This window comes from Aphanomyces astaci, assembly GCF_000520075.1.
Source record: "Aphanomyces astaci strain APO3 unplaced genomic scaffold supercont1.49, whole genome shotgun sequence".
Classification (NCBI taxonomy): domain Eukaryota; phylum Oomycota; class Saprolegniomycetes; order Saprolegniales; family Verrucalvaceae; genus Aphanomyces; species Aphanomyces astaci.
The window spans coordinates 266,007-292,508 of record NW_009798312.1 but is presented as its reverse complement, the minus strand read 5'-3'; the positions used below and the strand labels follow the sequence as shown (position 1 = coordinate 292,508).

General features: G+C 53.9%; 11 protein-coding genes across 12 annotated transcripts; 7 read left to right on the top strand and 4 right to left on the bottom strand.

Annotated features, from left to right (window-relative positions):
* Positions 1-19: 19 nt before the first annotated feature.
* H257_13543 lies at positions 20-3,293 on the bottom strand. 2 transcript variants are annotated; one of them, XM_009841091.1, is made up of 2 exons: positions 3,115-3,293; positions 20-3,069 (listed from the first exon to the last, which is right to left on the bottom strand). In XM_009841091.1, the coding sequence occupies exons 1-2, from the start codon at positions 3,176-3,178 to the stop codon at positions 752-754; spliced, it is 2,382 nt and encodes a 793-aa protein (XP_009839393.1). In that variant the 5' UTR covers positions 3,179-3,293; the 3' UTR covers positions 20-751. The 2 variants fall into 2 exon arrangements, with proteins under 2 accessions (XP_009839393.1, XP_009839392.1); XM_009841090.1 differs by having other exon boundaries at positions 20-3,279.
* H257_13544 (hypothetical protein) lies at positions 31-593 on the top strand. Its single transcript, XM_009841092.1, has one exon. The coding sequence runs from the start codon at positions 96-98 to the stop codon at positions 489-491; it is 396 nt and encodes a 131-aa protein (XP_009839394.1). The 5' UTR covers positions 31-95; the 3' UTR covers positions 492-593.
* Positions 3,294-4,810: 1,517 nt separating the features above from the next.
* On the bottom strand, positions 4,811-8,798 carry H257_13542 (hypothetical protein). The gene is made up of 3 exons (XM_009841089.1): positions 5,611-8,798; positions 5,251-5,552; positions 4,811-5,197 (listed from the first exon to the last, which is right to left on the bottom strand). The coding sequence occupies exons 1-3, from the start codon at positions 8,756-8,758 to the stop codon at positions 5,030-5,032; spliced, it is 3,618 nt and encodes a 1,205-aa protein (XP_009839391.1). The 5' UTR covers positions 8,759-8,798; the 3' UTR covers positions 4,811-5,029.
* Positions 8,799-8,963: 165 nt separating this feature from the next.
* Positions 8,964-9,995, top strand: H257_13541 (hypothetical protein). Its single transcript, XM_009841088.1, has one exon. The coding sequence runs from the start codon at positions 8,975-8,977 to the stop codon at positions 9,953-9,955; it is 981 nt and encodes a 326-aa protein (XP_009839390.1). The 5' UTR covers positions 8,964-8,974; the 3' UTR covers positions 9,956-9,995.
* On the bottom strand, positions 9,990-11,699 carry H257_13540 (hypothetical protein). Its single transcript, XM_009841087.1, has one exon. It carries the CDS (start codon positions 11,674-11,676, stop codon positions 10,141-10,143), a length of 1,536 nt encoding a protein of 511 aa, XP_009839389.1. The 5' UTR covers positions 11,677-11,699; the 3' UTR covers positions 9,990-10,140.
* Positions 11,700-11,866: 167 nt separating this feature from the next.
* Positions 11,867-13,380, top strand: H257_13539 (hypothetical protein). The gene is made up of 4 exons (XM_009841086.1): positions 11,867-12,274; positions 12,337-12,587; positions 12,653-12,814; positions 12,863-13,380. Exons 1-4 carry the CDS (start codon positions 11,877-11,879, stop codon positions 13,252-13,254), a joined length of 1,203 nt encoding a protein of 400 aa, XP_009839388.1. The 5' UTR covers positions 11,867-11,876; the 3' UTR covers positions 13,255-13,380.
* A 154-nt stretch (positions 13,381-13,534) lies between these two features.
* H257_13538 (hypothetical protein) lies at positions 13,535-14,557 on the top strand (the record flags this gene model as incomplete). The annotated part of the gene is made up of 1 exon (XM_009841085.1): positions 13,535-14,557. One exon carries the CDS (start codon positions 13,535-13,537, stop codon positions 14,555-14,557), a length of 1,023 nt encoding a protein of 340 aa, XP_009839387.1.
* An 82-nt stretch (positions 14,558-14,639) lies between these two features.
* H257_13537 (hypothetical protein) lies at positions 14,640-16,033 on the top strand (the record flags this gene model as incomplete). Its single annotated transcript, XM_009841084.1, has 3 exons — positions 14,640-15,116; positions 15,165-15,485; positions 15,539-16,033. 3 exons carry the CDS (start codon positions 14,640-14,642, stop codon positions 16,031-16,033), a joined length of 1,293 nt encoding a protein of 430 aa, XP_009839386.1.
* A 114-nt stretch (positions 16,034-16,147) lies between these two features.
* Positions 16,148-20,125, top strand: H257_13536 (hypothetical protein; the record flags this gene model as incomplete). The annotated part of the gene is made up of 5 exons (XM_009841083.1): positions 16,148-16,608; positions 16,659-16,911; positions 16,973-18,965; positions 19,013-19,172; positions 19,743-20,125. The coding sequence occupies 5 exons, from the start codon at positions 16,148-16,150 to the stop codon at positions 19,813-19,815; spliced, it is 2,940 nt and encodes a 979-aa protein (XP_009839385.1). The 3' UTR covers positions 19,816-20,125.
* Positions 20,112-22,806, bottom strand: H257_13535 (hypothetical protein; the record flags this gene model as incomplete). The annotated part of the gene is made up of 13 exons (XM_009841082.1): positions 20,112-20,363; positions 20,421-20,498; positions 20,578-20,898; positions 20,959-21,230; positions 21,363-21,476; positions 21,535-21,703; positions 21,997-22,100; positions 22,146-22,218; positions 22,268-22,364; positions 22,417-22,495; positions 22,542-22,626; positions 22,676-22,721; positions 22,778-22,806. The coding sequence occupies 13 exons, from the start codon at positions 22,804-22,806 to the stop codon at positions 20,112-20,114; spliced, it is 1,719 nt and encodes a 572-aa protein (XP_009839384.1).
* A 1,361-nt stretch (positions 22,807-24,167) lies between these two features.
* H257_13534 (hypothetical protein) lies at positions 24,168-26,280 on the top strand. Its single transcript, XM_009841081.1, has 2 exons — positions 24,168-24,213; positions 24,266-26,280. The coding sequence occupies exon 2, from the start codon at positions 24,385-24,387 to the stop codon at positions 26,218-26,220; it is 1,836 nt and encodes a 611-aa protein (XP_009839383.1). The 5' UTR covers positions 24,168-24,213; positions 24,266-24,384; the 3' UTR covers positions 26,221-26,280.
* Positions 26,281-26,502: the final 222 nt, after the last annotated feature.

The following is a 26,502-nucleotide window of genomic DNA, read 5'->3' as shown; positions in this document are numbered from 1 at the left end:
CACGTATTGTGAAAAAGGAGCCATGTTTTGGTCGTCTTCTGTTTGTCCCAGTGACTTTGCAGCGCGGTGCATTTACTTTATTTGTCTGGCTGGCCATGGCGCTGCGTTTGGCGACGGAAAAGTTGGGGGGATCGAACCCTGCCGTGACTTTGTACCGACAGATCACAAAGCAAGTGCCGCGTGTGCTGACTCTGTATGACATCAGCATGGAGCCATCTGAGGCGCGCTTGGCGGTGCAGGCGTTCTTCCGCAAACACGCAGACGTGAAGGACCCCCGCGTAGTCGACATGCTCATCACCAAGGCCGGCATGGAGCTGGAAGAAACGTTGATGCAGTGGAAACAAAAGGCGCATTTGGAAACGTTGCTGGACAGCGGCGTGAAGCTCAAGAACAACAAGCCCAAGGTGTTTGACGATTACGAGGAAGGCTTGGAGAACTTTTTCGCCGGCATCGACACCGAGGACGACGACGACGACAAGGACTACAAGTAGGCAGACGCAAACTATCCTCTTGTCCCTGTAAACCCAACGGATCAATGCATCTTGGCTGCTGGTCGTTCGTCAGTCGACTCTTCCGCGTCGCCACTACCTACATACTCGTTCGCCATCAACACAAACACATCCGCATCGTTCGACACTTACACACTTGATTATGTTGGTGGGTTGGTTCGCTATATCCAGTCTAGAGCCCGTACCACAACACCTATCTACCCTAGTTCTACTACATGGCTACCATCGGCACGCTTGTTCGTTTACTTTTTCGACGGTGCCGATGTAGACGCCAACGTCACCTTGACCTGGGTGGCATATGCTTTGTTGAGCAGTTCCTGCATCGTGTTGGCCGCCTTCTTCAGGTCCAAGTCTTCGTCCAGCGACTGTGAGTACGTGGCCGTGCCATTCGTCACCACGCTCAAGTCGGACGCGGCCAGCGGGTTCCTCTGCGACGTCGTGTACTTGGCCGTGTTGGCTTCGATGCCCTTGAGCGCCAAATTCGCCAAATTTTGCAAAAAGTACAGCTGGTCCCCCGTCAGTTCCTTGCGGGCGACGTGGTCGGCCACGGAAAACGACCCGACGACCGCCCCGTCCGACGCCACGAGCGGGATGCCCACGTAGAAGTGGATGATGCCGTCCACGACCAGCGGGTTGTGCACGAACCGGACGTCCTGCGTCGCATCTAGAACGATCGTCGGCACCGAGCTCATGATCGTGTGTGCGTCAAACAAGATGTTGCGCGACACTTCGCGCTTGCCGAGCCCGAGCTTGGCCAGCATGAAGCCCGTCTTGTCGCCGATCACGCAGATCGCCGCGATCGAGCAGCTTAACGTCGTCGACGCCACGTCCACCATGTCCTGGAACTGGTTGTCCGGGTCCATGAGGTACAAGCTGCGTACTTTAAGCAGGCGCGTCGCTTCGTTGCGCGGCAACGGCGCCTTGGGCCATTCCTGGCGCTGCGAGTAGCTCAGCGCGTAGCTGAACGTCGAGTTCTCCTTGACCACGACGTTGGATGGCACGGCCATCGACGACGACGCTAGCGTGAGCAGCGGGGGCGTCATGGTCGAAGGGGTGGACGATGAAGACGGGAACGCCGCCACCACCGTCGACGGCAGCGTGTCCACGTCCACCTGGTCGAGCAAAATCATATCGGATGATGGCTTGGACGACCCGTAGCGCACTTGTGTGCTCGACATGCCCGACGACGAGCTGCTGGGGGACGCGGCGTAATGCGGCTGCAGTACGATCTTGGGCGACGGCTGGCGCGGCGTGGGGGTCTCCGTGCCCTCGAGGATCACGTTTTTGTGTGGCTTCTGGTACTCTGTATAGTCAAAGCCGGACGCGCTGTCGGTGGACGACACGGAGCTGCCGCCGCCGCCGTTGAAGAGCGAATTGCTTGAGCCTGACGATGTCAGCGCGCGGATTTTGTGGGACGACGGGTGGCTCACAAAGCCGTTGCTGCTCGTGCTCGAGTTGCGGTTGCTGTTGGATGTGACGCTGGACGCGCTCGAGCACTGGAGGCAGATGCGCACGTCCTTGTTGACGCCGTTTTGGCGGACCGACTTGATCTGGGAGCACTTGCCGCACACGACGTCGCCGCAGACGCGGCAGTGGTGCTTTCGTCGCATGAGGGTGAACTTTGTGAGGCAGATGAAGCAGCAGTGGCCGTCCTTGGTAAACTCGTGCCGTGCCAGCAGCGTCTGCTCTGACAAGTGCTTGGTCATCAGCGTCGCGGAAATCTCCGACACGCACAGCAGCAGCTTGGTCATCCACGACTTGGTCAGGTTGCTCACGGAGGACCTCCCCGGGTGCGACTCGGACAGGTAGAACGATACCTTCAGCGAGTCATTAGTGAGCGATTCCTCAATGACGAACCCGCACCGCCGGAACTTGAGCCGCACGACGTTCTGCGATTCGGGCAAGGGGCCGCATCCGTCAAACTCGATGCTTTCCCAGATGCTGGCCCCGACAAACGAGTTGCTGCCGCTGCCGTGGGGGTCGGCGTCAAGGGACGATTCGCGGCCAAAGCAGTCGCCGTACTTGAGGAACACGTAGTCGCGGTGGGGCAGGTGGGCCTTGGAGCTCTGCAGCGCCATCCAGTTCACGGTGAGGCTCTCATTGGGACGGGTGACGTCTTTCGGAGACGCATACAGCACGACGCCGTCGAGGAAGAGTGCGCCGAAGATGTCGCCCATAGTGTCGCGGAAGCTGTTGGTCGTGGCCATGTCCATAAGGTTCATGACGTCGTGGATGCTCGCCTTGGGAGTGAGCACCACCGCCTTCATCGTGTAAAACTCTTGCTCGGCCACCTCGTACAGCTGGACGCCTTTCTGTTCCTTCACAGGAGTCATGTCAAACTCGGAAATGAGCGCGTCCGCGCGAGATTGCCCGAGGTACCGCAGATCCCGCTCGACGTCTTCCGTAATCTTGATGCGGAACATTTTCTCGACCATCGGGAATAAATACAATGAATTGCCTTGGTTGCCTTGGCCGCCTTGTCCGCCTTGTCCGCCGCTGGCGCCATTGGCGGACCCGAACGAATTGGAAGAACTCACGCTCATGTGGGAGGTTGCGTTGCCTGTTTGGGAGTTAGATCGGCCTCGGAGATCGGGTGTTGTGTTGCCTGCGTCGGTGGGCAGCTTGTTCTGCACCTCTTTTTGGTAGTTGAACGAGTCTGTGTAGTACATATACCGTCGACAATGGTGATGTCGCACGCTCTCTTGCTCAGTGCGGGGCTCCGTCAGCGGATGGATGGTGCGATAGAGGAAACAAATGGCACGAGTCAGTTGGGTTCTGGTCCGTAAAGCCAACTTATGCACGTTACTATAGTAGCTAAAAACGGCGAGTTCAGTTTCCATTTTGATTGGCTGGGACTATAAATTTCATCCAATCCACGATCTCCATTGAGATATGATACGATATGATTGGTTCCCATGATATTCCTTTTCGCGACCACCAATGCCAGAGTTCCACTCACACGAGAGATGGATCGATAAGTAGCAAAGTAGCAAAATGACCGAGGTAGGAAAGTAGTATATCTCGCCAAGAATGTGCACCAACTTCTTGTTCGTCTGGGGGGCGCCTGCGCTGCCAAAGAAGCACGAGTAGTAAGTACACTGTAGTTTTGCTAGTAATACTAAAAGGGATGTCGGCGTACAAGAGGAATTCCGTGGAACCAGGTACTGTATACGTATAGCTGGAGGTGGATTCTCGGGGAGTCTCGAGATAATTGTCCGCGTTTCTTGCACAGATAAGTATAGTGGAACGTCGTGTACGCCCAACCGATTCCAGCGACGGGTACAAGTGCATTTCAGTAGTTAGCGATTGAGATGCCCGGGAATAGAGCTACATGTACGTACATGTGCCCACCGGGATTAGAACGGAGTCCCAGATTACAGGGATACGGGTCTTCTGTACGTGTCGAATGATCTGGGTTGTCGGGACGATCATCCGTTAATTTGGTATTCCACCTGCTTCCGGGGAATTCCTCGGCGCACAATCACGCACAGTGGGATGGGTACGAATTCGATCCACGTCGTTTTCAGCATTGTGGAGCTACAGTAGTTCATGAGGAGACTTGGGCTGACAAGTAGGCGACGGACATACGCGAGGGAAGGACACGTGACCGATGCATGCGTTGCGACCTTGAGTACACCTAGGCATAGATGCATAAACGACTGTCTTTGTAACGACGACAGGCGCCACCAAGCCACACGCTAGAGGTGCCCATAAGCCAACCACAGCATCGCGCAAAAGGCATAGTGGCAGCAGCACGAACATGTACGAGGAGTTGGGTTCATGTCAGCATTCATACTATTAACGCTAACGTTATGCCACGAGTACCCTGTAACCCATGATACTGCTGTAGTCACCTTGATTACACCGCAGAGGTGACGGAACGTTTGACGGGTGCCTTTCTGCGCCTTTGCCATCACTGAAGAGGCATACAGTATTTTGGTTGCAGTACACACACACACCGCCCTCTCTTGTTGCTGTCCTCACATATGTATGTACTAGCGTTACCGTAGAAATGTAGGCCAGCATGACTGTCGTGAGGCAGGGAGTAATGTTATGTTCCGATTCCTCTACATCAACATGTGGATCTCACAAGTTCCACTCCTACACACGACTAGTACATTACTATTCTAGCTAGTACTACATACTAGTACGTACTAGTCGAATACGTACCTATTACTACGTAGTAATAGTAATGTAGTAGTGAAACCCCGAAACCCTAGTATCCGCTTTTGGTGGCGGCTCAGCTGTACGCCAGGCTACAGTACCTTACCACCTGCCTGCCACCCAACCCAACGACTTTCGCACGTTCACAACCAACCAGCCCAACAATGATATTAAAAAGTAAGCCGAGGTACATATACTGGCGACGAATAGGTAGTTGTTTGTGACCACCCAAGTGTTTGTACATGTGGAGAGGGGGGATGTTTCCCTCTGACTTTGCCCACAAAACGAGCAGATCAATCGTGCAAACTCGTCAAAATACTATAGTCATGTATGGTTGGTTGGCTGATGATCTGTCGTCACTGGCTCTCGACCACAGCTTCTTCGTCGGCCATGATGTCGGCAATAAACGCGAGGGATTCTTCCTTGGACATGGGTTGGATGTTGCTGATCTTGTTTTGGTGGCTGATGCCGTAGAACTGGTCGGCGACCATGACCAGTTCAGGTCGAAACGTGGACGTGATAAACTACATATATAAGTAAGCACTTTGACGTGTAGATATTGTTCATTGTGTCGGACCTGGGCGGGGTTTTCGTCGGAATGGGCTTGGCGTTGGATCAACGCGGCAACCGCCGCGCGATGCGTCGAATCCAGCGCTTGGTCGATTTCGTCAAACAGGTAAAACGGCGCCGGATCGCAGCGCTGGATGGCAAAGATAAACGCGAGCGCCACCAACGCCTTTTGGCCCCCCGACAGCTGACTCATCAAGTACGAGTCGCCTTCACCTCGGAAATTCACCTTGATCTGCACCCCCACAAACGTTGTCGTGTCCGACTCGTTGTCGTTGTCATCCCCTCGCAAAATCAGCATCTTGCCTTCCCCTACAATACCCATGTTATTATTTCAGTCACCAACAACAGAATGCGATAACCGACCGACCTGTGGGCACCAATTCGTGAAACACTTGGGTAAAGTGGTGGCTCACTCCCTTGAACGTGCGCAGAATGGCTTCGTCCTTGCGGCGGTCGAGCACATCAATCAGGTCCTTGATGGATTCGTCGCCCGCGTCGAGCTCTTGCTTTCGGGAGATGAGGGCTTCTCGCTGGTCGGAAAAGTTGACGTACTGGTCCAGCGCCTTTTTGTTGACGTGGGAGTACCGCTTCAATTTGTCAGTGCACTTGGTGAATCGCGTCGAGATGTCCTTGGCCGAGCACGCTTTGAACTTGTCCAGTTCCGACGTTGGCAACGTGCCCAGCTCCCGAATGTCTCGCATCGCGTCTTCTCGTTTCTGGAGCAGTCGGCGGCGCCTCGTCAAAATGCGATCGGCCTTTGTCGACTCTTCCGCCAGCTGCTGCTTGACATTGGCCAACTCGACGCGTTGCTTGTCGAGCGATTGGGTTTCTTGCTGCAGTTGCTGCTCAAGTCGACTGGCCGATTCCTCCAACTGCTTCCACTGCGCGTCGTGGCGCTCCACCGCGCGCGTCGCGTCGGCCAAGTCTACTGCCTTCATCTCCACCAACGTTTTGCGCTCCGTCGCATGGAGGGACCAGACGCTGGACACTTGAATCTGGCCGTGGATTTCCTTGGCCCGGCGTTGCAGGTTGTCTGTCAAAATCGTTTCCAACGACGACTTTTTGCTGCGCACGACGTCGAGCTCTTGTCGCTGCTGACGTTCCACAGCCTTGAGGTCCGCCATCAAAGCGTGGAGTTGTTCGAGTCGACGCGTGTCCTGGGCCGACAGCGAATCCTCCATCGGCTGCGCCAACTCGACCGTCAGCACCTCGCGCTTGGCTTGCAACTCTTGAATTTCGTGGGTCCATGTTTCAAGCATGTGCTGCTTGTCGTCCATGTTGTGCGTGTCGGTGGTGATTTGGCGTTGGAGGCGTTCGTGGTCCTTTTGCAGTTGCTCGTACGAGTCCAACGCGTGGTGCTTGTCCGCGTCTTGCTTTTGAATCTCGCCCATGATGCTCGACACGTGTTGGTCGGCTTGTTGGGCCGCGTACCGGACCTTCTTGGCCTCCTTCTGGACCGCGTCAAGCTCCTTCTCGGCGCGTTTCACTTCGAGCTGCGCGCGCGACCGCGACCGCTGCGGGTCCTTGTACCCGCCTTTCAACCCCCCTCGACGCTGCACCATGTCCCCGTCCAGCGTCAAGCAATCCATGTCGGTGCGCTCGGCGTACTCCGCGCACGTTTCGAGGTCCCGGCACAGCAACTTCTTGCCGAACGCAGTCAGCACGGCCTTTCGGATGTCGCGGCCAAACTTAAGCTTGTCCATGAGCGGCACCACGTCGTCGTTGGTCACGTACTGCTCGGTCTCGTTCACTTTGAGCCGATTCAGCGGCAAAAACGTCACTCGCCCAAGGTTGTGCTTCTCCAGCTCGCGCATGATCTTGGACGCAGTGTCGTCCGTGTCGACCACGACGTGAAAGAACGCGCCGCCGGCCGCCTCGTCCACCGCGAGGCAGAATCGCTCGTCGATTGGCTCCACGAGCTCGATCAACGGACCGTAGATCCCCCGGAACCTGCCCTCGTCGCGCCATTTCCGGACCACGTCCAACCCGCGACGGACGTCCATCGCCATGGTGGTGCTAAGCATCGACTGGCTCTTCACGAGTTGGTCCTGGAGCCGCTTGACCTCTTGGTTGATGGCGTCCTCGTCCCGCCATCGGTCCTTGCGGGTCTCGGACGTGGCGTTCCGCTTTTCCTTGAGTTCTTTCAACGAGTGCGCAAACTGCTCGAGCGTGTCTCGATGCATGTCCATGGCCGTGGCCTGGTCGGCCAACTCGCGGCGCGCGTCGTCGATTTGACGCTCGGACGCGGCTATGGACTGTCGAAACGACGAGCATTCCTTGTCCTTGCGCTTGATCAAGGTTGAAATCTCCTTCACTTCCGACTTGAGGAAGACATCGCGCTCGTGTTGGGACTTGAACTGGGACTTGCGCCCTTTCTTGGCCACCAACGCGTCGGCTTCCAACGCATGCGTGGCCAGCAACTGCTTCGTGTCCTTCAACGCACTCGTCAACGTATCAAACTTGGGAATCCACTCGGCAGCCAACTCGGCCTGAATCTCTTGGACCTGGCCCTGGATGGTCTCGACTTCTTTTGAGAGTGACGCGCTCGTCGCGTTGTCGTGGGCGACGCCTTCCGTCAATTCCTTCACTTCCATTTCTAGGGCGTACTTGGTCTTGATCAATTCGCCCCGTTCCGCTTCTAAACTTGCCCGCTGTCGGTTCAACGCGTCCATGTCTTGGCTCGTGCGGTGGCTTGCCTTGCTCGCTTGCTTGATGTGGTCCGCCAACTCGCGTTCTTTCGCACGCAGCTCGTTCGATGCGTTGGCTTCATCGATGCGACTGCGCTCGATCGTTTCGAGGTCCATGCGCACGCTCTGCAGTTCCTTCTCGTGCATCATGTACTCCAGCGCGCGTTTTTCCTTGTCCAGGTCTTGATACGCCTTTAACTCGTCCTTTTCTTCCTCGAGCTCGTTCAAACGACCTTCGATGTACGAGATGACTTCAAGGATTTTCTCACGACGACCCTGGGTTTCTTGGATGATCTTGAGCGATTCAACGCGTCGATCTTCGTACACTTTGGTGCCGGCGACGTCCTTGAGCAACTCGAGGCGCTCCTTGTCCTTCATCAACGCCAGTGCATTCACCTTCCCTTGTTGCACGATATAGTATGGATTCGATCGAGAAAAGCCAGCACTTTCCAAGAGATGATTCACGTCTTGCTTGGTGATGTGCTTGCGATTCAAGAAGAATTCGTCTTTCTTCACCCCAATCGTGCGACGAAGAACCACGTCTTCGGTGTCCAGGGGCAATCGGCCGTCCCGGTTGCAAAACGTGATCTCCACGTATGCACTCATAACGTGTTTACCTGCGCCTTCATGGAGCAAACCCTGCCGTTCCTCCTGGCGCAAGTTGGAGAAGCGCTCAGTGAGGAGTCCAAAGCGAATCGCATCGAACATGTTGCTCTTCCCTGTCCCATTCCGACCGATCACGACGTTCTGCCCCTTGGAGAAGCTTTCCACCACTGCTTCTTCCTTGTAGCTGCGGAACCCGCACACCACAACGCTCTTGATGTGCATGCTCCCTCTCGCCCGGTATTGAGAGTTTGTTTCAGGAACACAAAACCTCTGTAATGTTATCCTTCTTGGCGCCAAACCTCCAAGACTAAACATTTGTATGAGGAAGAGAAACCTGTATCAATCTATATGATTTGAATTATATTGTCGTATTTTTCGAACTTTTCCACCAAACAATCAGCCAATCACTGGTCTCGCATTGATCATTGGAAAGTGGAGATGCTGGTATCAGCCGTGCGGAAGGGCGGAACGCTGCGTCCGCTGTTCGCTCGTGGCGCTGCTTCATCTGCCATACCTCTCCATGTACAGAAGATGGTGGTGAAGATGGCTGTGGACACATTTGACCCCGCGGTCTCCAAATATACGACATTACCAGCACGTTTGAAAGTCCCACCCTTGCCAGATCAGTCCAAGCATCCGTCATGGGTCAACTTGTCTTCGTTCCGTGAAGCGTATCGCAAGAAAATGTTGGCGCCAGACGTCGTGGAAGCTCTGAACAATGTCGGGTTTGTCTGGGATACGCGGCAGCACAAGTGGGAGGTTACGTTGCAAGGGCTGCAAACGTTTTCAGATCTCTACGGCCACGTGAGGGTTCCAACGACGTTCGTTGTGCCAGAAGGTAGCGAACAGTGGCCCCAAGAGTGCTGGAACTGGAAGCTCGGGTATTTGGTCGACCGATTGCGGCGGGACAAGGAGAATATGCCACAGGATCGGATTGCCACGTTGGACAGCCTCGGTTTTATCTGGAAGCTGCATAGTCACACATGGCACCAGAGTATGGAGCTGCTGGCAACATACAAGCGTCTCTTCGGCGACGTGAATGTCCCACAACGGTATGTCATTCCATCGACCGACGAGTGGCCGTCGTTTGGCCACGGCGTGCGACTTGGAATGTGGGTCCAACACGTGCGGTGGAGAGCTGCCGCCTTCCCCAAGGCCCGCGTGGCAGCCTTGAACGAACTGGGATTTGTATGGGCCGCGTTCGACGAAAGATGGCAAGTGAACGTCAAGGCAATGCAAACGTACAAGGCGTTGAAGGGCCATGTGAATGTTCCAAGGAAGTTTGTCACGACGGATGAATGGCCAGAAGCGTTGCGAGGGCTGCACTTGGGCATATTTCTCAACAACTCGAAACGCCGAGTCGATATATTCGATCCCAGCCGTCGAAACGATTTGAGAGCTCTGGGCGTCGAAGTATAATCATACAGTAACGTTACACGAACAGCGTCACAAATTTGCCTTGTACTAGTGTTACGATACACCCTCGTTTCCAATAGCCAAACCAAAATTCGACCTTGCTTACGCTGGATATCTAGTTTACGATCTCTAATGAATGCATTGAGAAGCAGTCATACTATCACAGGCATCATTCCTTGATTCAAAAGCTAGCAAACCCCGGCGCATTTTCCGACTCGTGGCTCCCAATCCCGCATGAGTTGCTGCGATAGGTATGCGACGACTGCCAGATGGCCATTTTGAGACGCTTTGTCCAGTGCAAAGGTGGTGCATCGTTGCTTGGATCGATGCTGCACGAGCCATTGGACGACCTCCAGATGGCCTTGACTTGCGGCCATGTCGATGGCACGGGTCGTACAACCCTCCCATCGATGTTCGTGCAACCATTGAATCACGTCCAAATGGCCATTTCGACATGCACTATCCATGGCATACGACGTGCATCCTTCGCTTCGATGGGTGTGTAGAAATTTCACAACTTCCAAGTGTCCGTTTTCGGCCGCGCTGTCCATTGCCACGGTCGTGGCGCCTTCGGACCGGTGAACGTGCAGAAACGCCACCACTTCTAAATGGCCATTTTTCGCTGCTTGGTTCATGGCGTAGGTCGTACAGCCTTCTCGTCGATTCCAATGCAGCCAACGCACGATCTCCAAACAGCCCCGAGCACTCGCGCCATTCATCGCCCGGGTCGTACAGCCTTCTGTGCGATGGGCATGCAAAAATTGGACGACCTCCAGATGGCCATTGGATGCAGCGTTGTCCATGGCTTGGGTCGTACATCCCTCGAATCGCGATGCGTGTAAATATTGGACGATCTCGAGGTTGCCTTGCCGTGCAAATTCGTCCATGGCGACAGTCGTGCAGCCTTCTGGACGGTTAGCATGCAGAAATTGGACGACCTCCACGTGGCCATTGGACGCAGCGTTGTCCATCGCCTGAGTTGTGCAACCTTCTTTTCGATGGGCATGTAGGAACTGCACGACGTTCAAATGTCCATTCGCCGCTGCACTTGTCATGGCCATTTTTGAAAACCCTTCCTTGCGATGAGTGTGTACCCACTGCACCATCTTCAAGTGGCCCATCCCTGCGGCCCCGTCCGTGGCTTCTTTGGTGCATGTCATACCAGGGCAATTCGCATGCAAAAACTGCACCACTTCCAGTTGATTGAACAAAATGCCAACGTTCAACGCGTGGGTGGAGTAGGTACTAGTGGCACTGTGCAAGAGTAGTTGATTGTGGTCGTGGAGGTACCGCAGCGTAGATACCTGGCCATACATAGCAGCATATCCCAGAAGCACATGTTCAAGATGTGGTATTGCATTCACGACCATTGCCAGACGAGACGTCCCAAACTCCTCGAGCCATGGACCGAGTACGTCGTGGAGTCTGTCAAATCCAGCCCCGTCAATATCAAGGCAAGATGTGGTCGGAGCATTGGCAATTGCTGGTGTCGGTGTTCCAATCTCGTCAAGTGGGTTGGAATGGGTCCACAACATGGGAAAGTGAGGCAGGTACCCGCCAATGTAGTGATGAGGCAACGAAGGCGTTGACGGTGCTGGTGGAATAGGCAAGGGAAGCCGCCGAAAACGTACAATGTCGTGGTACGAGCCATCTTGGAAGCTCGCAGCAGCGCGAAAAAGCTCGTGGCATCGAAGGAACGCTAGAGCAGCGTCCACAGCGGTCATGTTGGCAGTGTGTTGACGCCATAAGATTCATTTCTTTTTCGAACATTCGAAGTTGTCGCTTTGAAACGGCCGTTGCAAATTCGGACCAATCAGTGGAGCTGATGTTTGGGATTGTTTTGGTAATTTTTTGCATATTTCGTGTTTTTTAATTTTGACCCAATATTTTGACTCGAATTTTTTCCTAGTTGTCATTTTCACTCATGTCGTTGTGGGACCTTCCGCTGGTCACGTCGGTGGCGTTCCACCCCCGTCCACACGCAAAAGGCGCGTTTTTACCGTCCAACGCGACGGATGGGACGTTTGTCTCTCCGACGGTGTCACTCGGCTACCGCTTCTATCGTCCATCGCCCACGTACAAAGCCGTGGTATTGCTCTTTCATGGCAACGCCGAGATTGCACCCGATTATGCGTCTGCATCGTCGGCATTAGCGTCGCTGACTATCCCGACAGCCTTGTTAGTCGTGGACTATCGGGGGTATGGGTGGAGCTCTGGGGAACCGAGCCTGTCGAATCTTGTCGCGGATGCCGAGTTTGTAGCAAGTCAAGTCGATTCTGTCGCAGGCTTCGACGCCACCGTTCCCATCATCTTGTTTGGCAGGTACAATACATCCATCACTCTGTCAATAGCAGCATCGTGTTTAAAGTCGATGTTGTGGGTAGATCTATCGGGTCGCAATGTGCCATCCACTTGGCCTCGAAATTCCCGACCAAGTTTCACGGGTTGATCCTCGAAAGTGGGTTCCATTCCATCTTGAAGCTTCCCATGGTGAATCAGTTAGTCGCGATGCTTCCAGGCGGTGCAGGGATGCTTTCCATGCTTCCGGAACTCTTTTATTCCTTGGACAAGATCCAGCAGGTGCAATCGATGCCAGTGTTGGTCCTTCACGGCGCCGACGACGACATCGCTCCACGTACTACATGATCGTCGTTTCGTTGGCCCTATGGTCGTTTAATGTGTTGAATATCGTTCTTGTAGTCGTCCAAGGCCAGGAACTGTTTGCTGCTTGTGGATCCAGCAAGAAGACCCTCAAAGTGTTCCCCAACGCTGGACACAACGATCTAGTGCTGCGCCACCACGCAGCATACTACGCTGCCGTGAACGCCCTCCTTCAAGACGCCGCGACAAATGCATACTCAGGTTTATGGCTACGTTCGTCATGAATGTCATCATCTAAACCACATGTAGCTGTCAGTGGTGATGCAGTCAAGGTGTTGCATGCGTTGTCGGCGAAACAGTACGACGACGTGCTGGCCATGGGAGCAAATGCTCTGCAGTCGGATCGGTTGAAGCTGGAAGACCAATGCCAGGTCCTCGAGAGCCAGGCCAAGGCGTCGTGGCACCTTGGAGACATGCAAAGTGTCGTCAAGTTCACCACGCGCCTATTGAATCGACAGCCCGACCACATCAACGGACTGTGCTTGCGAGCCAAAGCGTATGGCCAGCTCCACAACGTCGAGTCAGTGCGCGACGACGTGGTCGCTCTCAGTCAACTCCTCGCTGGTTCAACCGCGGAGCACCCCACAAAAGCATCCGTCGCGATGGCGCTGTTGGCGGTGCACTCGTGGACGGTGCAATAAACGGCAAAGTACATTGTCCTTTGCAAAGTCTCCGTGTTCAGTTCTGGGGCATACCACGTCGAACTAGGGGGAATTGGTTTGCCACAGAGAGAAGAATGCTTGATTGACTTTGCCGTAAGCGCACATCATGAAACGTCAAAGTTCACGTGCATGAAACTGTCAACCGGATAACAAGTTCACCGTTATCCGGACGGGTCGTCGGCGGTTTCACGACGTCATCATGGCACACTGCCCTCACTATTCCTTCTCCCAAACCACTCGGATGAGAAGCTACAGCAAGATGATGCAAGCCCTTGTCTCGGTCCTGGCTGCAACCACAGCGCATGCGCAATCCAGCACGGACGTCGGAACTACGTCGTTGTCGAACAACAGCGGCGGTGCTGGTGCCTGTGTCGCTGTGCAGTTGATTCCGTCCGTTGAAGGTGCCAATGGCGTGTCCGTGTTCTCGGACGAATCCTGTGAGAAGGATGCGACGAATTGCGTGCCGTTGACGTACTGCCGCAAGTGCAAGCTGTACGACACGGCCGTGTCGTTCCTGTTCAAGTCGTGTCCACCCAGCGCTTTCCCTGCCGTGATGTCGTCGTCGCAGGTCAATTGTCCGTCGTACTTGTACCCGGAAGAACCCCCGACGGGTATTTCTGCTATCTATGACGCGCAATGCCCTATTTATGGAGGCAAGGGGTGCATTTCCAACGGCGCGGCATGTCGTCGATGCCTCGTGAATGCATCGAGTGGGCTTGATTACCACCCTTGCGACTTGAACACGTGCCTGCCCTCTGCGGTGGTGACCCTCAAAGGCGCCGTGGGCATTTTGGATCCGCGTTGCAACGACGCCGGCACGTCTACCCTTGTGGGCTGCATTCCATTCACGTCGTGTCGGTTGTGTCGACTCGACAAGAATGAAGAGAACGCGTACTTGCCTGGTTGCGCCGCGTTGACATGGCCAACATTGTCTGACCAAAGCGGCAACTATCATGCGGCTGAATTGTCAGTCGCAGCCTCCTCGTCTGACGTAGCCATTCCGTGGCCAAACGTGGACGTGAACCTCTCGCACATGGCGGCCGCCATCCAGTCGTTCTCGATAGACGTGGGACAAGATGTGTTTGGCAAGACTATGGCGAACGACGTCATCATCTCTGTAGTCCTGGCAGTACTTCTCGTGTTGATTGGCATCGCCGCCTCCGTCGTGTACGTGAAGTGCATCCGTGTGAAGGCCGTCACGACCATCCCCATAATCTCCAAACCCGGTACTCATAGCAAGCATCCCCAGATCCACGACCCCGAGATTTCCGTCGTGGTTTAATTGACTGTGAGTATCATCCGGATACGGTAGCAGTTACGACAGTTACATTCACTTTCAATCGGCACGTTTCATAAACAGAGCGATGGGCCAACAGCCTTCGTCATCCCGCGATTCCTTTGGCATAGTTCCTTCTGAGCCACCGGCTAATGCTGACAAAAAACTACCCCCGCAGCATGTGAACGTAGACGACCCCCCGTCGCGCAAGGAGAGACTGGCCGTGTGTGCCCCTATCTTGTCCGCGATTCGGCCATGGTTGTTTGTCGCTGGCCATGGCGTGGTATGGCCGAAGCAGTCGCATTCTCTCATCAACTTGGCCTCCGAAGTGCCATTCTTGGAAGATAACCCACCACCGCCGCACATTCATAGCGTCTTGACGTTGGCGCTGCGGGACGGTGCGACGCAAGAGATCCTTCCATTCCTTCCACGGGTTTTGGAAACCGTGCAAACACAAGACAACGTCATCGTGATGTGCCAGCAAGGCGTGAGTCGCTCGTGTGCAACCGCCATTGCTATCCTCATGTGTCGGGAATCCATGTCGTATGCGAGTGCATTTGCCGACGTAACCATCCATTACAACATTTCAACTCGTTGGGCTAAACAAGCGTAGGTCAAAGCGGCGCGCGATGTATGTAGCCCCAATGCCGGGTTCATCTGTCAGCTCATGGAACTACATGCGCAGCGCCAAGACCAGGCCAAGCGGCCTCGAGTGTATCGCTTTGTGCCCCATGCCCTGCACGACCTCGCGACCAACGTGCTCAAGCCATGCTGGCTCACTCCTCATGCGAGAATTCATGCCACGCCAGCGCAAGTCCGTCGCCGATCGAATGGAATCTACGTCTACTCCGAATCTCCGTTGACGGTGTTCCTCTGGCGAGGTCAAGACGCTACCGACGCCAATGTAACGTCGGCGACGACTGAAGTTCATTTGGTAAAGATGACAACCTTGAACACACGACGTTTGATGCAATAGTGGACTCGTAGTGGTACCTGCATTTGTGGGGCGAAACAACTATGCCAAGCGTCATAGTGGAGCGGGAGGGAGCAGAAAGCGCGGCGTTTTTGTCGTTCGTGCAACCGGCGGCGTTGGATGATGCAACCATTGACTTTGACGACGTGTCGTGGACAGAACCACCACGTACGCGGCAAGTCGAGGACGATCTCGCTCCAAGCGACGGGCTGTTGGACTCGAGTCGGAAACCACAATTGCGCGTGATTGAATCTGTGGACGACGAGTCGTGGGAGTTGTTGCAGGAGTACGACAGTAGTGACCTGGTCCCGAACCAAGTGGGATGGTTGCACGTCCCCGGCGACCGCGACTACATCTGGCTTGGAAAAGCATGCAAGAGTTCATGGACGTATGATGTGCTTGTGCAAAGGGTACAACGCGACCCTTCCATCCAAGCCGGTCCCATCACGATTGTGCGTGAGAAGGAAGAACCGGAAGCCTTTTGGACTGCGTTTGAAATGGGATACTAGAAGCGAAGATTTGATTGGTTAATAAACAATTTTAATATCCAATCCTGATAGCCCATTGATACAGTGCAAGTAAAAGGTCGGTTTTCATTCCCAAACCCCATCGTCGCCGCCATCATGTCCGAGGTCGAATCAACGAAGTCGAAGCAAAAACCACGATACCGTAAGAAGCCATCAGGCGGCGGGGATGCCGCTGCTCTACGGGCCTTGCAATCTGACGAGGCGCAAGCAAGCTTGGCCCCGCCACCACCACCTCAAGCTGCACGCACTCCACGCAAGTCGAAGCCCCGACCCAAAGCCAAGGCAACGGCCGACGACAACGTCGACTTGAATACCCTTGGACCCATCCTCCTTTCTGCCGACGACATCACACTCATTCGCCGCGATCGAGAACAACAACTCAACAAACAACGGGAATACCAGCGCAAACACAAGGAAGAAGAGAAGCGGAAGCGAGACGCCATGGCCAAGCGCGTCCAGGATGAGGTCGTCAACAAACTCGTGCGGTCCGAAGTCATGTTCACGTTGCTCCAAGAACACAAGGAGAACAACAAGTTGGGGTTGTCGTCGTCGTCGAGGTAACATGCGCTATATAGCTGTCGGCATTTCTCATGGTTGGTCTACGCAGCCAACGCCCGCAGCCCCCTCCGTTCCGCCACGACCACGACGAGTCGTATCCGTTTGGGTTCAATCCGTCGGGCGTCGCGTCGGAAGTTCTCTTTGCGTCCATCAAGAAATGGGAGGAGCACCTCAAGCGCCTTCTCGGCGGCACGCGCGTGGCAGAACACGATCGAGGCATTGCGTGTCTTCGCCTTGCTTGTCGCGAATCGTACTGTGAGCTCCTCTTGGCGCACCTAGAGTCGGTCCCTGCCGTCAAAATGGTGCGTCACTCGTCCATGCAGTCGTCGTCGTCGTCACCACGTACAAACTCGAGTGTGATAGGAGCTCAACGAACGATTATGGATGAACTGGTACAAAGAGATTGATCCGCTCCAAGCCAAGCTCCGAGGAAGTCTGTCGCCAACCTCGTCACATGCAGGAGAATCGGCGTCGCATGTGCGGGATGCCATGGCCGCCGTCTTGGCCACATGTACCGCCTTCTACAACACGCTTCTGCTTCGTTTGACAGGTGCAATGTCCACCCAGCGGGAACGAGGGGGTGTTACGACACTTAGGCATTCCATCCACATGACGTTCGTGGCCCTTGGGGACGTGGCCAGATATAGCCAAAACATGCAGCCCAAAGCGACTCGGTCGTGGCGCGTCGCAGAAAACTACTACCACCAAGCCCAGCGCCACAACCCGTCCAACGGCAAAGTGTACAACCAGCTGGCCCTACTCGCCCTCCACCAGAACCAAACGCTGGAGGCGGCCTACTATTACAGCCGCAGTTTGGCCTGTGCGACACCGTTCAGCTCCCGCACCAACCTCCAGGCGACCCTCACGGGTGTGAAGCCCCCGTCTCCTGCGCCTTATACCGAGATCAAGGCACATTGCAGTGCCCACTTGCTGCACTGCATTGCGCGCCTCTTTACGAATATTGACCTGGCGAAACTGCAATTTGAAGTGCCCGCGGCCATCGACGTGTGGCGGCGATCGCTGGCGCAGTCCGGCCATCGGTCGTTTTACTTGCAAACGATGTCCCTGGCGCTGTTCTCCGTGCACAATTGCCAACTCCCGCTGGGGTCGATGACGTCGTCGCTGCTAACAAAGTCCGACGACAACCGCGATGTGCTACACTTTTACTCAGAGTGGCCTCGGTGGCAAGACCATGACAACATCAACTTTGCCCTGCAGCTCGTGTTTCAGCTGACTGCGGCACTGGCGGACGCTGTGACGTTATCACCAGACCAGCAGCGCAGCTACGCCCTCCTGCCTGCCCTGACGCTAAGTCTGGACTGGCTGCGGACGCACCCGTGGTTCCTTGTCCACGCCTGTGCCGCCGAGTTACGCGCGTCCATGGCTAAGCTATTGCCACATCTACAAGTGGAAGGTCTCTCGAGCGACACCACGCCGCCGGACGAATGGCTCGGCACGGCGCCTTTGTTATGGGACGATGTGGAAATGCGGGGGTTCTTGCCACTGGCCAACGTGCGTCGGTGTGTCCAAGATGCAAGTTCAGCGAACGATGACGACGAGCCGACGATGCGGCGGGTGCGAGTGCTCGGCTTCGTCTCGAGTGTGGCTGCTGGCTTGGGCTGGAACCTACAGCCCACGGCACCGCCGCAACCCCCTTCTTTCTTCGACGGTGACACTCTGGGCAACTTGACGCTGTCGGCCACAAGCACCGATTGCCCCCAGTGTTCCAACTCGATTGCAATCGACTTGACTGCGTGTGAGTATTGCGGGTTTGATTTTGGTGGGGATCAAGTGGTGGGGGAGGTGGGGGGGGACGTCAGCAAGTTGCCACCCCCCAACACCGACGTCTCGGAATTCACCAACGACAAACCCGTTCGAGGAGGGATGCTATCGGGCGTGAATTGGCAAGTGGCGAAACCGACTGCACATTCCTCGAAACGCACCAGCGGACCGCCCCGACAGCACTTTGGCTCGTCGGCACCTCGTCGCCCGCCGCCACAGGTCGACTTTCGCGGCAGCGGCACGGCTCCCAGCGACTGGAAGTGCCTGATCGTGGTGGATGCGGCCAACGTCGCGATGCGGCACGGCCTCAACACCAAGTTTTCGTGTCGTGGCATTCGGCTTGTGTTTGACTATTACATTGCGCGCGGCCACAAAGCGATTGCGTTTCTGCCCGACTACTTACTCCAATATGAATCTGTTGGCGCCCAAAAGCGCATGGCGAACGTCGGCTTTGACGTGAGCCCGACCAAACTGCCCGACGACGTGACGCTGCTGCAAGCGATGAAGCAGGAAGGGCTTGTGATCGCGACGCCGCCGCAGGACTACGACGATTCGTACTGCATTCAATACGCAGGTATACGACAGAGAGAATTCTACTCGTTGACGATGTGTTTTCCGCAGGCACCCACGACGGCTGCCTCGTCACCAACGACCTGTTTCGTGACCATTTGGACAATATCAAGCCAAGCCACAAACGAGGCGCCATGCGCGACTGGCTCAAAGCCCACCGCATTTCGTTCACGTGGGTCGGAGACGAGTTTCTTCCCAATCCAGACTTTCGGTACGGCCATTAAGCATGCAATATTGTTTTTCTTTTATTGTCGATTTGATATACAAATTTGGGGTTGGGGGGGGTTCAATCGAATCTTTGCGCCGCCGACGAAACCGATCCACAATCGATCTGATTGGTTGAATTTCTTTAAGAAGGTTTTGATTGGCTAATAATTTTTTGAGCTCATCTGAGGTAGCCAAGACCAATCAAATCGATTTAAATTACCACAACACAATGAAATTTCACTCGAAAGCACAATACCCCAAATGTGGACTTTTGTGCTGATGATTCTTTGCCAAATCCATCGATCGATCGATTCTGTGTACTGGCTTTTGTAACCATCGATATCATACAAGTGTTTCAGTCACACTCTAATTCCGTGTTGACTTGGTTCGATGAGACGATGATTTGATTGGCTACTTGATATTCGTGGGTTTTGATTGGTCGTATATCGATTATCGTGTCAATTTGGTTCTTCTGCTCGATCGATTGAGACCACCCAAACACTTCAATTTCGAATATATCGACAATATCATCTCGTTCAAGTGGGCTCAAGCAAGGATGTTTGATATTGTATAGCTTTCCTGCCAAACAACCAATCCCGGACAGCGACGACAACGATCTCTTGACCAAGGACAAGGGCACGATGTGAAGCCACGGCGCGGCTGTCGTCACCACATGATTTGGTTGCGGAACGATCGCCAAGCCTATTGTGCATCTTCTCTTCACAAGAGTGCGATGCATGTATATCATCATCTGTCGTTCAATTCAGAGATGGATGGATGGATGGCCAGCGTCTACCGTTCGAACCAATGTCTGCCAACAACTGGATGAGATAAACAACACTTATCGACCAACAAGGCAAGTTGCGAATGAAGAGATGGAAGAATACATGCATGGAAACTCTGTCGCAGAAATATACTACTATATTACATATATACATGTCGTCTACTCGTCGAGGCCAAAACTGCGCTTGAGTTGGAGAGAGAGGTCGTCGAGCATGGCGTCAGTGAACGAGGAGGTGTCTTCTGCCTGTCGCTTGGACGAGGTTTTGTGTGTCGTTTCTAGCTGGGACACTTGGGTTGTCAAGTGCCCTATCGCAGATTCCAGCGCTTGGATCATGTCGGCGGTCGAGGCGTCCACTGGCTTGGGATCTGCGACAACGGTGGCGACTTTTTGTTTGAGCGCCAAGTTTTCCGCCTACAGACAGACACGGACCAACCATTGTGATAATGCCAAGGATCCCCGCACACTTGCCTCGACGCGGTCAATGTGTTGCTGGGCGTTGGCTTGCGCTGTTTCCAAGGTGGAGATGCGCTCCATGAGCTTGATCAACTACAGCCAGCACATACACATGTATGATCGCTCGATTCGTTTCAAATACTCAATGTATGACAGGAACAAGCGCTACTACCATTTGCTGGTCCAACCGTTTGGCCGGGGCGGCGACGACGACGGCGGGGTCTTCCTGGTTGGACCGGAACACAGACTGTTCATTTAGGAGCATATCCAGCGCCGTTACGCCGTCGCGTTCGGGTTGCAATGTTAGCGGACATTGTTTGCCGATTTTCAAAGACGAAGTAGTTGCTGCCGTGTGCTTGGCATGTTTCACACTGCTCTTTGTCAAGATGGTTTTCTTGGCCGCCTTTGGTCCCCCCGATTTCACCTTGGAGGCTTTGGGCACGGACGACAATGCAGGGCGTGCAGGGCGTAACGACGACGACGATTTCGTCAGCTATATAAGTGGAATTCAACTCTTTTTTCGATCGAAAGAAGGCGGAACATGGACGTATACCGGTGCCTTGCCACCAATGGATGGTGCGGAAGAGCGTCGAAGGACTTTGCCGCCGCGGTGGTCCACTTTACTCGCGACACTAGTCGTTTTGGTGCGCTTTGAAAGCAGTTTAGCCAGCAAGTCGTCGTCCGCGGTGCGGCGGAGGCATCCCCAGGACTTGAGCACGGCCTTGAGCAGCGTGTGCTCCATCGGATGGTTCATCGACGTCTGCTTCGTCGTGGCCATTTGGCGATCTTGCAGCAGCGTATTCACAAACGACGACACACGATCGTCTACCAACCACCACGCAGAAATAATAAAACCACGTCACATATTCATTTTCTATCCTTGTAAATTACAGTATGTGACCATAACGATTACAGTATGTGACCATAACGAGTAGAATGAATGTACAGTATACGTACCTGTGTTGGTGTTGTGTTGGAGCAATAGCACCGTCAGAGTCGTGTTGGTTTGCAAGCTGTCGGCAAAATTCAATACTCCCCGTGGCCCAATGTTGTTTTCACTTAGATTCAACCCTGTCGCATACACCACAATACGTATCTCTCCCCCAGTGAACAACTACTGTAACTGTACCGTAAAGCCAATTGTCGTTGTACAGTGCATGACACAAAACGTCGGTCGCGCCATCTCCAAGTGCATTCGATGCCACGTTCAAGAGAAAACAGCCTTCCCCTCGGTTGGGCACCGTTTGACCGCGCAAGGTCGTGCTCCAGTACATTTCATCGCGCCGCGCGGCCTGGGTCTAATGGATTGATCATGAATATCTATATTGTCGATTTGATACAAATTAGGGGGTGCAATCGAATCGCGCCAACCAAACCGATCCACAATCGATGTGATTGGTTGTTGAATTTCATTGAGAAGGTTTTGATTGGTTAATAATTTTGAGGTAGCCAATTAAATCGATTTAAATTCCAACGAGAAACCACAACACGAAATTTCACTCGAAAGCACAATATAAAATAATCCTTTTTTATACCAATAGTAGGATTTATGTAGAATAATCGCCACATGTATAATTCAAGTACGGCGTACGCGAAGGATCCGCGCAAGTGGCCTCGCGCTGACGTCTGTGAGTTTGCAGTGAGCTAATCCCAAGTGGCACAAGCTTGGCCGACTAGCCAGTCGTTCTTCCAGGACTAAGGAAACATTGCTGAGTGACAAGACTCGATCACACAGCGTACTGTCCAAGCCGCTGTCGCCTAATTGCGAGCCTTCTAAATTGATAGACTGGAGCGCGCGGCAGCCTTGGAGTCCCTAAACCCATAGAAGATGTGAAACAAATGGCAGTAACGATGTCGCATACATGGGCGAGATCCGAGGCGACTTCGAGAGGGATGCGAATGCCTGCCAAGTGGAGAGATACGAGTTCCGTGGCCTTGGACGCCATGATGCTGATGCTTCTACGAGTGAAGTGTGAGGTGTCTAGTCAAGGAGGTTCGTTGCTGGACATACCGTACGATCTTCATGTAGCCTGGTGGCATCATGGCATACGGCTCGTCCAGGCTAAGACGCATCAGCTTTTGCCGATACGCTACGCGAGTCCTGAATCGACTGAAACGAACAAAGGTGGCACAGACCACGTTTCGTCGGGATTTTTCCAACATCGATATGTGCATGTTCGATGGATGTACACTTTGCCAGAAAGTCAAACATGATTCGCAGCTACGCGTAAACCATGAGGACGTCCTGACTCCGCAAGGCGTGTTCATACCTCCTCTGGGTCCAAGTTGTCGACGTGGAGTGACACCGATTCGCCCCTACCCATGAACAACTTGTCAACAATTGAGGCGGATGCAAGCCCATACTCAAATACTTGGGCAGCTTCTGTGATGGGATCTGCATGCTTCTTTGTACAATAAGCCACATAAGATGGATATAACGGAAGGCACTTCATGCCATGGTGGTGCCTTGAGCCAGCCATCGCAATCGCGCTACACAAAAGATACAAAACATATCCGGATCGATTATTCATCCGGATACCGAATCGCAATTGTTCGGAGATGGCACATTGCACGTTGTAGAGGAGGTCGTTATAGTTACTTCATTGTATACTGGTCGCATGGGTGTCCCTTTATTACAGTACACAGCATGGCGAGTTCTCCTTGTGTCAATGCGGATCGTGCATTGCGATGCAATGCCCGTCAATTCACAGGCCGCCAGAAGCGATGCGCTAGCGAGACAATTCAAGTGTGTGCAAAAAAATGGTCCACATATTGGATTGCCGGACACAAGAGATGTGCAAAAGGAAGTATATACCTATCAGGCACAATTTGCAGTAGAATGTTGACATTATTGTGATGACCAGGGTAAAAGTATATCAGGCACAATTTGCAGTAGAATGTTGACATTATTGTGATATGACCAGGGTCGATAATATCACGCGAAAAGAGTGTCCAATTTGACAACTCAAGTACTGTATCTCACGGTATCGTTGTACTCCATGTTATGGTTCACGTGCAAGTGGAATTTGATGACTGCAAAAGATCCAGGCCTAAAACAATGATGAAGTGTGGATTTCATCATACCCTCACTGTAAAATACTGTACTGTCCAACATTTGGTCGCTCTGAAAGCTCACAAATAAAAATACTTCTTCGAAGTATGCGGAAAGTCCATTTGGTTGACTCTCCACATTGTATTTTTAAACTGTGCATTTTTTGCTGTAACTTAGTTATTATATTCATTCTGTCATCAAATATCGAATCAACTTGGAGTGGATGACTTCTCTTCGTTCATTCTAACTCAGCCGTACGATGTCGTTGCTAGTTTTTGTAGCTCTCCAATGTACCCCTCGTGCATCACTGCTGAGTAAGTGGCCGCCATGGAAGAGAGAGAACCTTCCTTCGCTCTCAGCTGCGTAAAAGTCGGCGAATGCTGCGCTTCAAAAAGTGTTTCTGCCCAAATCGATTCCAACCAAACCAACCAGCTGCGTTGCGCAACTTCACTTTGATAGGGGTGGAATACACAACATACTATTTTCAAGCTAAAACGAACCGAGCAAAAGATTAAACGTACTTGAACTATAAACACGTTAAACGACTAATCTACGACAGTAGTTCTGATTCAGATCAATAGAAACGTTTTGGAGAGTTTAAACCACTCAAACATGGTTTAAACAGCATTGTACGGCAGCAGATGATACGAGTGGTCGCTGCATTTGGGGTATGAAGATGCCACCTGGTCCAAATTGTTTGGATGGAGCCTGTGCGTGTGTCACCTAGTGGGCGCAGCGGTCACGGCTTCGACTGATGTAAGGACTGTATGCTTGCTTGCGACCGACCCCCAATTTCTTACCCGAGTAGCTACAGTTGAAGGACACGGCACCGTCGTTGTCCCACGAACCAAGTTTATCACTACAATATTCTGCCTCGCGCGGTGCAGGTAGGTACACTAGACGCTTCCAACTTGTACACATATCGCCATGGATCCCATGCTCGGGTCAACGTTGCCATCGATGCACGTCCGAAGGCCAGCGGCAGGCGCCAACGACGTGGCTAATGCGTTCCGACGCAAACTGCGCGGAATCGCCGCCCAGGGCTTCCCCGCGTCGGTCCACGACAAGCTCCTGCATGCCGCGGCCATCAAGAGCCACGACTTCCTGTACCAGGACACGTCCGTGGTGTCGTCGTCCTCTTCAACGTCCAAGTCGAGTCAGTGGACGTATTACAAGGAAAAGAACGGCGTGTTGCTGTGCCAAGGGTACTCGTCGTCGGGGGACTACATGGTCAAGGCGTCCGTCAACGCTTCGAGTCGCGTGGGGCCGCTGGCGGCGGCGCTCGACTTGGGCGAGCACTTCAGCCAAGTCTTGGCGAAGATCGGAACTCCGTGGTTTCACCGCGGCGACACCCTTGGCGCGCTCCATGCCAACGACGACCCGAAACCGTCCGACACAGCGCATCTCCACTGGATGACGTTTGGCACGGAAGGGGCCGAGTACCACGACTTTGTCTTTATGAGCCACACCAAGCTGTACGACAGCCGCCGCCAAGAGCTGGACGAAGTGCCGACAGACGACTCGACCGTCGAGTACATGACCCAGCTATGGGACGCCGTGGACTTGTTCCCAGTACCGTTTGCCCCGGCTACCCGCGTGCACCTGAACCGGTCCGGTTTCCTCATCGAGCGCACCCACGACCGCGACGTATCCCGCGTCAGCTTTGTCCTGTGCGCCGCACGGAATCGTAAGCGTGACAAGTGGATGGAGCGCATGGCGTATACCCTCGTGCATGAAATCGCTGTCATGTGTCGTGATGCGTCTGTGACCGTGGCCACGCGCGTGGATTTTGGCAGCGAGCCGCACTGCTCGACGTGTCTGAAGACGTTTACGATGTTCCGACGGCGCCACCACTGCCGCCTCTGCACCGGCGCCGTTTGCAACGTGTGCTCGACCAACGTGATGGTCGGCACCGCGGAGCGCAGGTCGGTCCGGGCGTGTCTGCCGTGCAGCACCAGCAGCAACGAGTCCACCCTCACCCGGCGCCAGCTTATGAGCAATCGGCGCCCTGGCCGATCCGCGTCGGACCAGATTCACACCGCCTCGAGTTTGACCCAGTCATGGTCGCAGTACTCGAACGTCCAAAGCAGAGACACATATCGATCGTTCGAACAGCAAACTACCCTGTCATCCCCTCAATCCAGCAGCCAGAGACTGTCGCGGTCGTCCAGTCGGAGCACGCACATGACGATGCGACCGTTGGACGAAGATGCAAGAGAGGTCGCGGCCCTTCCGGCGGCTGCGGCGGCGATGTCCTCCGGTCCCCCCCACCAAAATCAACACCACAACATGCCGAAACGATCATTTCGATCGTCGACCACGACGACGTTGTCCAGTCAGGAGCTGACCCCGCCGCCGTCGCACGAGTTTTCCAAGTTTTACATGGACTGCCAAGACCTTCCTGTCAAACATCCCACCACCACGAGTGCCCCCCAAGGACCACAGCAGGCTACCAACGCGCCACACCCGTCAAAGCCACCACGGCAGCACGAAGTATGGGACCAACAGACGGCATATGTATTTCAGGACGGCGCTCAGGAACGCCGCCCTGATCCGTGGAGGCGCATGACGCAACCCGCGGCGGCGTTCGTCGAGGAAGAGTTCGACAAGTTCGACCTAGGCGTGGCGTTGTCCCCCCGGAATGACTTGATTCCGCTCCCGCAAGAGTTTGCCAAACGAAGCGCGTATTACCCTTCTGGTCGCAGCGGCGACGACGCTGCCCGGCCATCTCTTATTAGTGTATGCAGCGATTACGAGTTTTAGATGCTCCATCAATCACATATACATATTTGCAAGATGATTCGTAAACATGGAATGTAGTACTGTAGTTCTGTTATCGTTCAAAGTGGGAGTGGCTGAGACGGCGGAATGCTGTTGCTCGTGTGAAGGTAGGATGGAAATATAGTCACGGAGTGGATGTAACTAGGTAGTTCATAACTTGCCCCACCGCAATGCTGCTTTCATCGAACTATTAACTCCCCTAGGACCATTGTACTACTTACTTGTACTGTACTAGTACTACGTAGTATTATTTTTGCATTTTTT

Bases quoted from the DNA above. Each gene is read 5' to 3' on its own strand.
- H257_13544 (XM_009841092.1), top strand. From the start codon at position 96: ATGGCGCTGCGTTTGGCGACGGAAAAGTTGGGGGGATCGAACCCTGCC.
- H257_13543 (XM_009841090.1), bottom strand. From the start codon at position 3,178: ATGTACTACACAGACTCGTTCAACTACCAAAAAGAGGTGCAGAACAAG.
- H257_13542 (XM_009841089.1), bottom strand. From the start codon at position 8,758: ATGCACATCAAGAGCGTTGTGGTGTGCGGGTTCCGCAGCTACAAGGAA. The intron at 5,553-5,610 runs GTCGGTCGGTTA...TGGGTATTGTAG, and splicing joins TCACGAATTGGTGCCCACAG to GGGAAGGCAAGATGCTGATT. The intron at 5,198-5,250 runs GTCCGACACAAT...TTATATATGTAG, and splicing joins CCGACGAAAACCCCGCCCAG to TTTATCACGTCCACGTTTCG.
- H257_13541 (XM_009841088.1), top strand. From the start codon at position 8,975: ATGCTGGTATCAGCCGTGCGGAAGGGCGGAACGCTGCGTCCGCTGTTC.
- H257_13540 (XM_009841087.1), bottom strand. From the start codon at position 11,676: ATGACCGCTGTGGACGCTGCTCTAGCGTTCCTTCGATGCCACGAGCTT.
- H257_13539 (XM_009841086.1), top strand. From the start codon at position 11,877: ATGTCGTTGTGGGACCTTCCGCTGGTCACGTCGGTGGCGTTCCACCCC. The intron at 12,275-12,336 runs GTACAATACATC...TGTTGTGGGTAG, and splicing joins CCCATCATCTTGTTTGGCAG to ATCTATCGGGTCGCAATGTG. The intron at 12,588-12,652 runs GTACTACATGAT...TCGTTCTTGTAG, and splicing joins CGACGACGACATCGCTCCAC to TCGTCCAAGGCCAGGAACTG.
- H257_13534 (XM_009841081.1), top strand. From the start codon at position 24,385: ATGGATCCCATGCTCGGGTCAACGTTGCCATCGATGCACGTCCGAAGG.